At 37.9% G+C, this 14,805-nt stretch overlaps 1 protein-coding gene across 1 annotated transcript; it reads left to right on the forward strand.

Annotated features, from left to right (window-relative positions):
• Window positions 1-13,155: 13,155 nt before the first annotated feature.
• Window positions 13,156-14,556, forward strand: LOC114375338 (cyclin-U2-1-like). The gene is made up of 2 exons (XM_028333116.1): window positions 13,156-13,825; window positions 14,204-14,556. Exons 1-2 carry the CDS (start codon window positions 13,419-13,421, stop codon window positions 14,466-14,468), a joined length of 672 nt encoding a protein of 223 aa, XP_028188917.1. The 5' UTR covers window positions 13,156-13,418; the 3' UTR covers window positions 14,469-14,556.
• Window positions 14,557-14,805: the final 249 nt, after the last annotated feature.

The raw sequence follows: 14,805 nt of genomic DNA on the forward strand, positions 1-14,805 counted from the left end.
CGTCGGTCTTACTGGTTAAAAAGAAGGATGGAAGTATGAGGATGTGCGTAGACTACCGGCAGTTGAACAAAGTCACTATCAAGAACAAATATCCCCTACCGAGGATAGATGATTTGATTGATCAATTAAGGGGAGCGATGGTATTTTCAAAGATCGATTTGCGATCGGGGTATCATCAAATCCGAGTTAAGAAGGAAGATATTCCAAAGACTGTGTTTCAGACTCGGTATGGGCATTATGAGTATTTAGTCATGCCATTTGGAGTGACTAATGCTCCGGCTATCTTCATGGACTATATGAACCGTATATTCCATGATTACTTAGATTAGTTCGTGGTTGTGTTCATTGATGATATCCTAGTGTATTCAAGGAATAAGAAGGAGCATGAAAAGCACTTGAGAATTGTGTTGCATATCCTGAGGGATAGGAAATTGTTTGCCAAATTGTCAAAATGTGAATTTTGGTTAGAGAAAGTGCAGTTCTTGGGGCACGTGATTTCTAAAGATGGGGTTGCGATGGACTCGATTAAAGTGGAGTCGGTTATGGAGTGGCAACAACCGACAACTCCAACCGAAGTTCAAAGTTTCTTGGGGTTGGCCGGCTATTATAGGAAATTCATTGAGGGATTTTCTAAGTTAGCGCTACCCCTAACTAAACTGACTCATCAGAATGAGAAGTTTGTCTGGAATGAGAAATGTGATCAAAGCTTCCAAGAGTTGAAGAGGCGATTGACAACAACTCCAGTGTTAATTTTGCCCGACCCTAAGAGACCATTTGAAGTGTATTGCGATGCGAGTGGGCAAGGCTTAGGGTGTGTATTGATGCAGGAAGGAAGGGTAGTGGCTTATGCTTCACGCCAATTGCGTCCTCATGAAGTTAACTATCCGGCCCATGATTTGGAACTAGCAGCTGTGGTCTTTGCCTTAAAGATTTGGAGGCAATATTTATATGGTACTCGTTTTGAAGTTTTCAGCGATCACAAGAGCCTCAAATACTTGTTCGATCAGAAGGAACTCAATATGAGGTACCGAAGATGAATGGAGTTCCTCAAGGATTATGATTTTGGTCTTTCCTACCATCCAGGAAAGGCTAATGTAGTAGCCAACGCGCTGAGTCAGAAGTCCTTATACGTTGCGACCATGATGATTCTAGAACAGAGATTGATAGAGGAATTTCGAGATCTAAATCTAGCAATCGAGATGCAACCCAAGAGCTTATTTGTGGGAGCGTTGCGGATCACCAATGAATTTGTAAATCACATACGCGAGGCTCAACAGGATGACCAGTTTCAGCAAGGCAAAGTGTTAAATGCAATGGGAGATAAGGATGTGGAGTTTAAAAAGGATATAACCGGGTTAATTATATTCAAGGGGAGGATATGTGTACCGGCATTAGATGATTTGAAAGTTAAGATCTTGGAAGAAGCACATAAAAGTCGTCTTAGTGAAATGCTACAACAAATTACCGAACAAGTGAAATTGATTCGAGAGAAAATAAAAGCATCCCAGGATAGGCAGAAGAGCTATTATGACAGAAGGAGAAAGCCATTAGATTTTCAAGAAGGAGAACATGTGTTTTTGAAGGTTTCTCCTGTAACTGGAGTCAGAAGAGCTCTCAAATCTAGGAAGCTGACGCCCAAGTATTTGGGTTCGTATCAAATTTTGAAGAAGGTTGGGCCTGTAGCTTATCAAATCGCTTTACCTCCGAGCTTATCGAATTTGCACCCTGTGTTTCATGTCTCTCAACTGAGACGATACAAACCGGATCCATCACATGTACTCGCACTGGACGAAGTACAAGTGAAGGATAAGCTCACCTATAAAGCAACACCTCAGAAGATTACTGATCGAAGAATGAAGTCGCTAAGAGGAAAAGAGATCGCGTTGGTGAAAGTGCAGTGGGGACCCGACGAGGGTGATTCAACTTGGGAGTTAGAGGATAGGGTGAGAGAGTTGTACCCAAGTTTGTTCCTAGAGTAGTTAATTTCGGGGACGAAATTCCTTAAAGGGTGGGAGTATTGTGACATCCGATAGAATTTCTACCCGGAATTTTGTAAGTGTTATATTTAAATAATTATATATATATATATATATATATATATGTATATATATATATTCTTGGTAGAAGTATATACATTAAGGGAAAGATACGCGGGTGAGATTAATTAACGAAGAGTAATCCATAACCAAACGATTATAGATTAATTCGCAATTAATTAGTCTAAAAATTATCGTTTTGCGTGCAACTTAAAAGTTAACAAAACCAACCTCTGAACCACGCTCAGGGTCTCACTTTGAGCGTTTTGATATATATATATTGCCTACTTTCGAAAACGGGCCCCAACGGGTGCAGAGAAACGCGAGAAACTGGAACCAGAGAGGTAGCACGCAAACTGAGGCAGGATTTTTTCTTCTTCTTTATGACTGAGTATGAGGTCAAATCAAAGGAAAAGGTGGGCCCATTTAGCTCCAATTAAAATAGGACATGTGGCATTTGCTTTTTGAAAAGAAAATGAAAAAAAGAAAAGAAAACCCTTTTTTATAAAAAATCCAAATCCTCTCTCTTTTTTTCAGAAATTTCCAGCAGCCCTCTTTCTCCCTCCACGTTGCTTTTTTTTTTCTTCCTCTTCTTCTCCACCATTGTTGCCTCGTTTGAAGCTCCAAATTCCCCTTCATTTCTATCCCAAATTGCAAGGAAAAGCTATTTTCGGAGTCTAGGAGCCTACCTCTACTTCGTGGGGCCTTAAATTTCAGGTAAGGGTGGACTTCTTCTCACTTGAAATTTGTGGGTGTTGGGTTTTTGGGAGCTATAATGGGTAGTTCTACTAGGTCATTGCTTTAGGGTAGTTGTTTGTGAAGGAAATTGTTGAAATTATGCTAAACTTGAAATGTTTGATGTAAGCAAAACTACCCATGTTGATTTAGGGTTTAATAATGATGCTTTGAGATATATGTATACTTAAAAGGTAGATAGAAAACTGGTAGAGAGGATGGGGAGAGTTAACTTAGAGTTAAATGTGAGAATGGTAGTGTTGTAGGTGGAAAAGTGTGAGATTTTGAGGGTTAGAAAGCCAAATTTGGGGTTAGTGGAAATTGGAGTCTAAAGTGAGTTGATTCTAGTTTAGAATGTCAATTAGGACTTGTAGAAAATCTTGGTCAGAGCAAATGAGGAAAATGAGTGACAAATGTGAAAGAAAAGAACCATTTATAGGATAAATTGGGTGTTGAGAGGTCAAATTTTGAATAGGTGGAGATTTCACCTTAAAATCAGTTTGAGCAAGTCTAAATCAATGTTATAGACTTGATGAAGATGAGAGTTTACTCCAAAATTACCCAATTTTCATTTTCACCTTTCAAACCATGAAAATTCACTAAATTTGATGGGTTTTGGATACCTAGAATTTGATTTACCTGGATTTGAAATTTGTTTTTGGCTTGTGCATGATTTGTACATGGTTTAGGACTTGTAGGATCCAATTTGAGTAAAATTGGATGCATGCAAGCTGGATTTCGAAATCTGCAAAATTATGCAGAAAAAGCTGTCAAATTGTGCAGCAAAACTGCCAAATTATGCAGAAAAAAATGGTTATGCAATGCTAGTTTCTGCTGTCACGGGAAAGGTAGTACATCACGTGTTCTAGACATTCTCTAGCAGATCCCAACGGTCAAAATTTAGATTTCTGTATTAGGAACCTCCAGTAAAATTTTCAAGGCGATCCAATGGTTAAAAAATCGGAACGGAGAGGATTTTGCTGAGGTATGAGGGTAGGAAAAACTCTGTGGAATTTGAATGAATCTTGTGCAAAGATTTCTGCCTCCACTGTATTTTTCATTGTGTAAGGTAGTTTCATGACAAATGGAATTGAATTGTTTGCATATTGTGAAAGCTTGGAGGGGTTGATGGGGACCCGGTGCTGAGAGGAACGAGGAGAAGGCTACGTACGTGCACATGAGCCAAATTTAAAGGTGGGCAACTGGGGATGGTGTGCTTATGCCTGGCTTGTGGAAATGGGATAGTTGAGTTGTGTCATCGCTCGATTGCCACCTAGTACCACATATGACGGGTGCCCCATAATCCAATAAGCTTGATGTGAGAAAGCGTGGAAGAGTCAGTCTTCCTACTTTTATTTGTTGACCACAGAGTGGTACCTGGAGATATGTCGCGGGGGTCAGGAGACCTTGGGGGCGTCAGGTGGGGTGCTATTGCCCAAAACCAAGCTTGGCCAATCCCGACCCAACTCGGGCATAGTCAGTCAGTGAGAACCTGTGACGTACCTAAGTAGGAGAGCTCCTGGCAGTCAACCAATAAAAGAACAAAAGTCCACAAAGCAAGGAGGCTTGTGTGGTGGCTGGCCAGCTATCTAGTTTGTGTCATATCTGAAAAATCCCCTCAGGTAATCGATTACCATTTGTGGGTAATCGATTACAGGGTCTAAAAATTGAAACAGGACATTCAGTGGCCTCTGTTAATCGATTACCAATGGTGTGTAATCGATTACAATGTTATATGCTATTGGTAATCGATTACCAATTGTGTGTAATCGATTACACGGTGTCATATGCTACTGGTAATTGATTACCATTTATGTGTAATTGATTACACAGTGTAACTTTCAGGTTCCAATATGCAAAGGCTGTTGTAATTCGTTTTGGGGCACTGGTAATCGATTTCATACTGTGGTAATCGATTACCAGAGAGGAAATCCCTTGAAAAAGACATTTTGACTATGCGTAGCCGTTATGGGACGCATTGTATTGGTACCTATGTAATTAGATTTCTTGTGAAAGAGTCTACCCTTTTTCTTTTATCTCTTGTAGATCGCGATGGCAGCGCAATTGATCCATGATCGCGTTGTGATGGAGTGCCTAGAGGGTGTTTGGGAGACCCTCGAAGGCAATGAGAGGTGCCGATTTCGTGGCACAATTCGACTCACTGCTACTTCACTAGTACATCCGGAGCAATCCGCACGCACACTTCAGCAGCCTGTGGAGTGGATACTACCTACACCTACTCCATATCGACTAGTTGAGCCAATTCAAGTGATAGAGGTGTCATCCTCTGAAGAGGATCTTGAAGAGGTCCCAGAGGAGTTACCTCCTGAACCTGTTGTGGATGCCCCTGACTTCCCAGAGGAGGATGAGGACCCACTCCCTGATGTTGATTCTCCAGAGGATATTATGTCAGTATCGGAGGCAGACTCAACAGAGGAGAGTGGCCCTGGAGGGACAATGAATAGTGATGACTCTTCATCATAGCATATGGCTCCTTAGATTAGGCGTACATACTTTTTGTGGGTGGGCGTATCTAGTTTAGACTGCTAGGTTTACTCTTTTCATTTTTTTGGCTGGGTAGACCTCTTGTATAGAAATTTTGATGATTGTATATATTGTGGTTGAAGCCGCCACAATTGTTACCTTTGCTCTGGATGTCACTGTGCTATTTTGCAAACTCCCATATTTTGGAAAGTTTTAGATGATAAAAACAATTATGTTTTATCTTGTTATTTGAAAAAAGAAATGTTAACGAACTTTATTTGAAAAGAGTTTACTGACCGCACCTTATTATCTTTCACGTGACGACCTAAAATGATGGCTGGTATATTTTTGAAAGAGAAAAATAGTTTGGAGGTTATGAGTGAACAGAAAGAAATGAATCCGAATAAAGTTGTGAACTGGCCATTCAGGACATTCTAGTGATAATTTTCCTTCTGAATTTAATTACCGTGAAATGAATAACAGTGCGAAAAAAAAGAGAGAGAAAAGAAAAAAAAATTTCCTATGGTTTCTGGGATTTGATTTATTACTATTAAACCAGTCATTATTTAGGGACGCCGCAATTGGTGGTATCAGAGCAAAAGTTGGATTCTAGTGAACCTGTCCATGGTCTTACTATGTGAATGTTGTGTATCTCTGAAACTTGGAAGTAGGTTTCGGGGAGTGACATTAAGTCACAAATTGTGTGTAATTCTACCTTCTTGTCTTAAGCAGGAAAGTGAAATTGATTTAGTAGAATTGTTGTGTATATATATATATAGAGAGAGAGAGAGAGAGATATTGTTATAACTGTCATAGCCTATATGGTACACTCTCTCAGTAGAATTTCATGGATACTAATAGCTTCCCTACAGGTTAGGTATGGCAGGACGTGGTAGGGATCAGAACCGTGATGTCCTAGAACGCATCACAGTTGTGCTGGAAACTCTAGTGCAGGAACGTGATGTGGAGCCGGCAAAGTATCGAGGACTCATGGCTTTCCGTAAGAACCACCCGTCGAAGTTCAGTGGGGACTATGATCTAGAAGGTGCTAGGTTATGGTTAGCTAAGACTGAGAAGATTTTTGAGGCGATGGGTTGCCTCGAGGAGCATAAGGTCCCTTATGCGACATTCATGCTCCAAGGAGAAGCTCAGAACTAGTGGAAGTTCGTGAAACCTACATTAGCAACACCTGCAGACGTGATTCCTTGGAATGCCTTCAAGGACAAATTCCTAGACAACTATCTTCCACGAGATCTCAGAAAGCGAAAGGTGAGGGAATTTCTGGATTTGAAGCAGGGAAACATGTCTGTTGGAGAATACACGACCAAATTTAATGAACTTCTACAGTACTGGCCTCAATACCAAGATGCTCGGAACGAAGAAGACTTATGTGCTCAGTTTGAGAATGGGCTTCGACTGGAGATTCAACAGGCAGTTAGCTACATGCAGATCACAGATTTCAATCAACTGGTGGCAAAGTGCCGAATATTTGAGGACAAGATGAAAGAGAGGCAAGCCAGAGGTTTTGGAGGACCACAAAGAAGCCACCCTTTTAGAGGAAACAGTAATAAGAGGATGAAGCCATATTCCAGCAACAAGGGGAAACAACCTATGGCTACATCCAACATGAGCCTGTCAAAGGGGACTGGGGTACAGTGCTTTCAGTGTGGAGGACCACATCTTAGGAGAAATTGCCCACAACTCCAGCAGACACAGGAAAATCCTTGCTATATTTGTTGCAAGGTAGGCCATTATGCTCGGGAGTGTAGAATGACTGGGAGACCGACGGTAACTGCCAATTCTAACACAATCAATCATGGATCTACTAATCCCACAAGGAGCGGTAATGTTAGCAACAATAATAACACTAGTGGTGGAAAACCAAAGGTACCCTCCCAGGTATTTGCTATGAGTGGATCAGAAGTTGCGGCCTCCGACGATTTGATACAGGGTAAGTGTTTGATTGCTGATAAACTGCTAGATGTACTCTATGATTCGGGTGCCACGCATTCGTTCATATCTCATGCATGTGTGGAGAGGCTTGTGTGGCGGCCGGCCAGCTATCTAGTTTGTGTTATATCTGAAAAATCCCCTCTGGTAATCGATTACCATCCGTGGGTAATCGATTACAGGGTCTAAAAATTGAAACAGGACGTTTAGTAGCCTCTGGTAATCGATTACCAATGGTGTGTAATCGATTACACAATGTTATATGCTACTCATAATCGATTACCAATTATGTGTAATCAATTACACAGTGTCATGTGCTATTGTTAATCGATTACCATTTATGTGTAATCCACTACACAGTGTAACTTTCAGGTTCCAATGTGCAAAGGCTGTTGTAATTCGTTTTTGGGCACTGGTAATCGATTACATATTGTGGTAATCGATTACCAGAGAGGAAATCCCTTGAAAAAGACATTTTGACTATGCGTAGCCATTATGGGACGCATTGTATTGGTACCTGTGTAGTTAGATTTCTTGTGAAAGAGTCTACCCTGTTTCTTTTATCTCTTGTACATCGTGATGGCAGCACAGTTGATCCATGATCGCGTTGTGATGGAGTGCCTAGAGGGTGTGTGGGAGACCCTCGAAGGCAATGAGAGGAGCCGATTTCGTGGCACAATTTGACTCACTGCTACTTCACTAGTACATCCGGAGCAACCCACACGCACACTTCAGCAGCCTGTGGAGTGGATACTACCTACACCTACTCCATATCGACTAGTTGAGCCGATTCAAGTGATAGAGGTGTCATCCTCTGAAGAAGATCTTGAAGAGGACCTAGAGGAGTTACCTCCTGAACCTGCTGTGGATGCCGCTGACTTCCCAGAGAAGGATGAGGACCCACTCCCTGATGTTGATTCTCTAGAGGATATTATGTTAGTATCGGAGGCAGACTCTACAGAGGAGAGTGGCCCTGGAGGGACAGCGAATAGTGACGACTCTTCATCATAGCAGACGGCTCCTTAGATTAGGCGTACATACTTTTTGTGGGTGAGTGTATCTAGTTCAGACTACTAGGTTTACTCTTTTGATTTTTTGGCTGGGTAGACCTCTTGTATAGAAATTTTGATGATTGTATATATTGTGGCTGAAGCCACCACAAATGTTACCTTTGCTCTGGATGTCACTGTGCTATTTTGCAAACTCACATATTTTGGAAAGTTTTAGATGATAAAAACAATTATGTTTTATCTTGTTATTTGAAAAAAAAAATGTTAACGAACTTTATTTGAAAAGAGTTTACTGACCGCACCTTATTATCTTTCACGTGACGACCTAAAATGATGGCTGGTATATTTTTGAAATAGAAAAATAGTTTGGAGGTTATGAGTGAACATAAAGAAATGAATCCGAATAGAGATATGAACTGGCCATTCAGAACTCTATAGTGATAATTTTCCTTCTGGATTTAATTACTGTGACATGAATAACAGTGCAAAAAAAAAAAGAAAAAAGAAAAAAAAAATTTCCCATGGTTTCTGCGATTTGATTTATTACTATTAAACCAGTCATTATTTAGGGACGCCACAAGACACACTTCAAACTTCAACTTCTCTCCCTATCTTTTCTTCATTCCCACGCCACTTTTTTTTTCTTTCTCTCTCTCTCATTCTCTTCCTCCATTGAAGTTTCCTCTCTAAGCTTCTTATCTGAGATACTCTCTTGTTGGTGAAGCTTCTTCTTCCATAGCTTATTCCCTAGTGGATAGCGCCTCCTCTCACCTTTTCTCCTTTATCTTCCGTTGCAACTCCATGGCTGAAAATCACCATTGAAGGACCTCATTGAAGCTTAAAGATCTAGTCTCCATAGAAGCTTCTCAAGCTAGCTTCCATCACACCTCTTTCAAAACAAGTCACTATTTCATGCATAAGAGTCGTTCATCAAAGAATTGTGTGATAAGGAAATATGGAGTTCCAAATGGGAAATATTAGTGGGTTCCCAAAGGAACAATCATGGTTACTAACCAAAAAGGAGCCAAAATCTATTGGGTACCTAAATCTACCCTCTAAATTCTTTTGTAGGTATTCCTTGATTCCAAGGAGCTTATGTGATATTTGGATAGTGGTTGTTCAAGGCATGTGATGGGAGACAAGACCAAATTTGTCTCATTGAAAGCAAAGGAGGGAGGCTATGTAACCTACGGGGACAACAACAAAGACAAGATTCTTGGTATAGGTAACATTGAAAACTCCTTAACTACCTTGATAAAGAATGTCTTGTTTGTGGATGGATTAAAGCATAACCTTCTAAGCTTTTGTCAATTTTTTGAAAAAGGTTATAAAATAGCTTTTAATAAAGATTGTTGCACTACTTCTAATCCAATCACTAATCAAATTAAGTTTGTTGGCAACCAGATAGGTAACACCTACATGCTTGATATTGATTGTGTTGTGTTACATCATCACATTTGACATGTTTAACTAGTAATGATGATATTTCAAGCCTATGGCGTAGAAGGGTAGCTCACATTCATATGGACCATTTAAACAAAATAATCTCTAAAGAGCTAGTTAAGGGACCTCTTAAGCTTAAGTTTGTAAAGGATGGCTTGTGTAATGCGTGTCAAAAGGGCAAGCAATCTAAAGTTTCTTTCAAAGCTAAATGTATGATTTCAACCTCTAGACCACTTGAACTCTTGAATTTAGACTTGTTTGGTCCTTCTAGAACTATGTGCATAGGAGAGAACTATAATGCCTTAGTGATTGTGGATGACTATTCTAGATTTACATGGACCTTGTTTTTACCTTGCAAAAACAATGCTTTCAAAGACTTTTCATAAACTAGCCAAATTGATTCAAAATGAGAAAGATTTGAAAATCTAACATTTGAGAAGTGATCATGGGGATGAATTTCAAAATGAGGAATTGGAAACTTTTTGTGAAGAAAATGGTATTAATCATAATTTTTAAAATATGTATACACAAAGGTAAGTTTGTAATCGATTACGCAAAGTCTTAAATTTTGCTTTTTCAAAAGAAAAACAAAAAAAAACATATTTTGTATTTGAAATACTCACTACCCAGACCTTACTTTTCTCACAATAAACCCCTTTTTCGAACCCTAACAAAGCATACCCACATCCATTCTTCTTCCCTAACCCTCTCAACATCTCTTTCTACCTTCACCTTCAACCTACATCAATAGCGGATAACAAGAACAAGATGATGAAGAGCATTGGGCACAAACCATTAGCCCCAAAAGCAAAATTGAAGAAGGAGAAGGAGCCTACAAAGGGTGGCCCCTCAAATAGAGCTAAATGTTCAGCATGTTCACCCTCACCACCACCCTCTCCAAAGCCTACTGTATGGTTTGTAGAGGAGCACTATGAGGTGTCCTACAAGTTTAGCTTTACAAAGAAGAAGCTAATTCAACCCAAGTATCTAGAGTTGGCGTGGCTGAAGCATTAAAGGTTTGCTTTCCCAAAACTTCTTAAGTATCATGGGTTAACGAAGCTAGTGGAGGCGAAGGGTATATTTTACCCTTATTCGTAAGGTTTTTCTACACTACCGCTCATGTTGATGGTGAGTCAAGTTATCTATGTGTTGAAGTGAAGGGGAAGCAAATTGTGATCACCCCCGAACTATGGGAAGACATTGTTGGTTTGTATTCAGAGGGGATGATGGCCAATGAGAAAGGCCTCAACGATGTTGGAGTGAAATTCAACAAGGTCACTAGGTACATGGCCTTAATTAAGGACCTTTCAACATTATCTATTGTGGTCTCCAAAGGCAAGGGAAAGGAAAGATTTGGCATTGGCCCCTTGTAGATGGAACACCGACTTTTGTCATATTTGATTGTTTGGACCATTACTCCCAAGGGGAGCAATCATGCACAACTGACCGAGGAAGATCTACTTCTCATTTATTCGATTACAAAAGCCAATTTTAGAAGGAAGGTTTTGTAACTTGAGATAATCGATTATCATGTATTGTAATCGATTAGATTGCGTATGGAAACTTAAAGAACTCTCTCTATGATGAAATAATCAATTATTCGAGAAACCATGGAAGCATGAGAAGCTTTCTATTTGAAACAAGATAATCGATTATCACATTCTATAATTGGTTAGGACATTTCTGGAAATGCAAAACAAAGAAAAATATTGACAAATTAATTTATTAACATATTTGATAATTGATTAAATCAGTTTTGTCTATCAAAATTATAAATACACTCTCTTATTCCTTTTTATGGGTTACTCTTGATACGATCTTATACTTGAGAAAATATTTCAAGAGAATCAACTAAAGGAATTTCACTGCATTCCTTTTGGAGAAATAAGTTGATCAAAATTCATTCATTGTTCATCGTGATTTGATCATTGATAAAAGAAATGATCTAAAAAAAATACTCAAATTTAAATAAAAAAGAACTACACATAGACTTTTTTAAAAAAACAAAATATTAATAGTGGAAAACATTTACAAAAGTTTATCAGCATTAGTTTCATTCCCTTGGAATTGAAGATAAATAGGCTCAATATTTAGATTCATATTTTATGCTTGATCCTTTGAAGCGACAAGACACATCGAGAAGACCAACCACTAGTCTATACATAATGAGATGAACGAACCAATTCCAAACAAGTATAAGAAATGCTCATTGTGTTGAACTACAGGGGATAATCATATTAAAGTAGTAATTCATATAAGCAAGTTGATTACTAATATTGTCTATATTTTTTAATTTTATGTTTGTGGGCATTGTTCAGTTTATATTAATGTATTATGTTATTTTTATTTTAACAAATATTTTTATTAGTAATTTATTTTTTATCGTTAATATTTAAATAATTTTATTAAATAAAATTAATTAATGATATCATATAAATCATATGAAATTATTAGGTTACATAAAATAAATTAGAAGTTATAGAATAAAACATCACTTTAAAGTCATTTAGGATTGTTGAACTTTAGTTTCTCTAATTAAAAACAAATAAAAAATAAAATTATAAAATTTCTTATGATTTCATTAAAATAAATCAGAAGTCACCAAAAAATTTATGACTTCTTATCTTAAAGCCTAAGGATTCATACCAAAAAGGTTTTTTTTTTATCAGTTCAAAGAAACAGCGAAGGAAACAAGAAAGAAGTAGAATCCAACACGATGCACGTGGTACGGCTGCAAGTTGCAAAACCAAGATTGTACGATCTAAGATGAGTCAAGCCCCATGCACGTGTGGTAGTATCCATGTACCTTACTCTGATTACTAGCTAGTGTTCACCCTTCTCATAGTTGGGACTCTCAAACCGCACAAATCTCGAAGGCAAGGGTCAATGCTTAAATGCCCTCTAAATTTGTGGGGTCCAAATAACCTACCAGCCTAGCAACCATGAATTAATTCTCCACTCGATTCCCATTCCTACCCTTCGTCACACTGTCGGCGATACCTCAATTTCAAGGACATAGTCACACACAAAAAGAAAGTGTGATTTTTTTTTTTTTATTATTGTTGGATAAACACCCATTTTAGTTTATAAAGTATGACATCACGATAAATTGATTTTAGAAATATAAAAATTTTAAATTTAATTTTCGAATATATAAAAATTACAATAAATTAATTTTGTATATAATTTAACGATATAATAATTCTTAATCATTAAAATTTAATATCAAATTAATCTTAAAAAATATAACTTATTGTTAAATTATTATTGAATATTATAATTTAATAAAAAAAATATCTTACAAATTTAACAAGCATATCAATTTATTGGACTTTTTTGTAAATTCAAAGATTAAAATTTAAATATTTTATCATGAATTAAATAGTTACCGTCTTACCTATTCAAAGATTAAAATAGATATTTATTGTTGTTTCTTTCCTCACCTATTTATGTACTTTGCCTTCACAAAGACCAGGCACACTCATATCTAGTAATATCTTTATGGGTTTTCATTTTTATTATCTTTCAATTCGAGCTTCCACTCACCCAAGTCCCCCACTACTTCCTCACTCATTCCATTGCCGACTCTCTCTATTACTCCATCTATTTATTACATATAAAGCCTACTTCTAAAACTTTCCTACACTATCAAATTCAAAACCCCACCATCATCATTTGGTGCTTCTTGACAACACAAAATCACTTTCAAAGGCTTGAAAAAGAAAACTGAAACCAAACCAACTTTCCCCTTTCACTGATCATGGCTTCTTCTCTCATAATTTCCCCAAGAAAGCTTCGCTCTGATTTGTACTCCTACTCCTACCAAGAGGATCATTACAGCACCCCATTGGTGATCAATGTTCTGGCTTCACTGATTGAGAGGAGCATGGCCAGAACAGAAAGGATCGTGAAGAATGGTTCGAGGTCTTTGTCCAAGGCCATTAGCACAAACATCTTTGACTGCAGAGAGATCCTTGACATGACAATCCAGTCTTATTTAGAGAGAATTTTCAGGTACACTCGTGCAGGGCCTTCAGTGTATGTTGTAGCTTATGTCTACATTGACAGGTTTTGCCAGAACAATCCAGGATTCAGAATCAATGCTAGAAATGTGCATAGGCTTCTCATCACAACCATCATGCTTGCTTCCAAGTATGTTGAAGACATGTAAGTTTCCAATTCAGTTACTTTGTTTATTTTACCAAGGGGGGGGGGGGGGGGGAGGGGTGGGTTGAAAAAAAAAAGGTAAATAGTTTTGTTTATGTCAATCTCAATCGTTGACCAAGGAGTCTAGTTAGTTGAACAAAGTGTATAAGTGTTGTAAACTTCTAAATAATATGTTCAATTTCTACCCATAAAAAAATCTCAACCATTGACATTACTTGCTAACAACTGAGGAAAGGGACAATTTTAATAAGGGCTCTAAGATTTTAGTTTGGTCTGTGATATATGCTCGTGTCGGGTAATGTGTCAATTTCTCAACAATCCAATTAGCTTGGATTGAAATTCAGGGCATTTAATAAAAATGTTTTTGTTTTTTTACAGGAACTACAGAAATTCCTACTTTGGAAGAGTTGGTGGGTTAACAACTGATGAGCTGAACAAGTTGGAGCTGGAATTCCTTTTCTTGATGGATTTCAAATTGCATGTAAACGTGAGTGTTTTTGAGAGCTATTGCTGCCATTTAGAGAGGGAAGTTAGCATTGGAGGAGGGTACCACATTGAGAGGACCCTGAGGTGTGCAGAAGAAATCAAAGCAAAGCATAGAGAAGAAAGGGGTTACACACACATTGCACGTGTGATGTTGTAGTCTTTATTTTATTTTCTTTAATCATGGTATATATTGGTATGGAGGTACTTCTATTGAAAATAGTAACAAATTTTTGTTGGAAACCACACATAAGATGATTATTTTTTTTTTAACATAATTTATTTTATACTTATAAATCAGAATTCGAACTTTGAATCATTTAATTAAGTGGATATGTGATGTTATACTTCAAATATAAGAGGGTTTTTTTTTTTTTTGGTTTGATGTTAGAGGTTTCTTTTGGCCTGCAAATAAAGAAAGGCAGTTTATGTGTACAGATCGGCATAATATAAATCTAAATGTTTCTTGTGGTAATTGAGGTTTAATTAGGGTAACA

The sequence above is a fragment of the Glycine soja genome, chromosome 11, assembly GCF_004193775.1.
Source record: "Glycine soja cultivar W05 chromosome 11, ASM419377v2, whole genome shotgun sequence".
Taxonomy (NCBI): Eukaryota; Viridiplantae; Streptophyta; class Magnoliopsida; order Fabales; family Fabaceae; genus Glycine; species Glycine soja.

Coding starts and splice junctions, on each gene's coding strand:
- LOC114375338 (XM_028333116.1), top strand. CDS start 13,419: ATGGCTTCTTCTCTCATAATTTCCCCAAGAAAGCTTCGCTCTGATTTG. Junction 13,826..14,203: donor TCCAAGTATGTTGAAGACAT/GTAAGTTTCCAA, acceptor GTTTTTTTACAG/GAACTACAGAAATTCCTACT.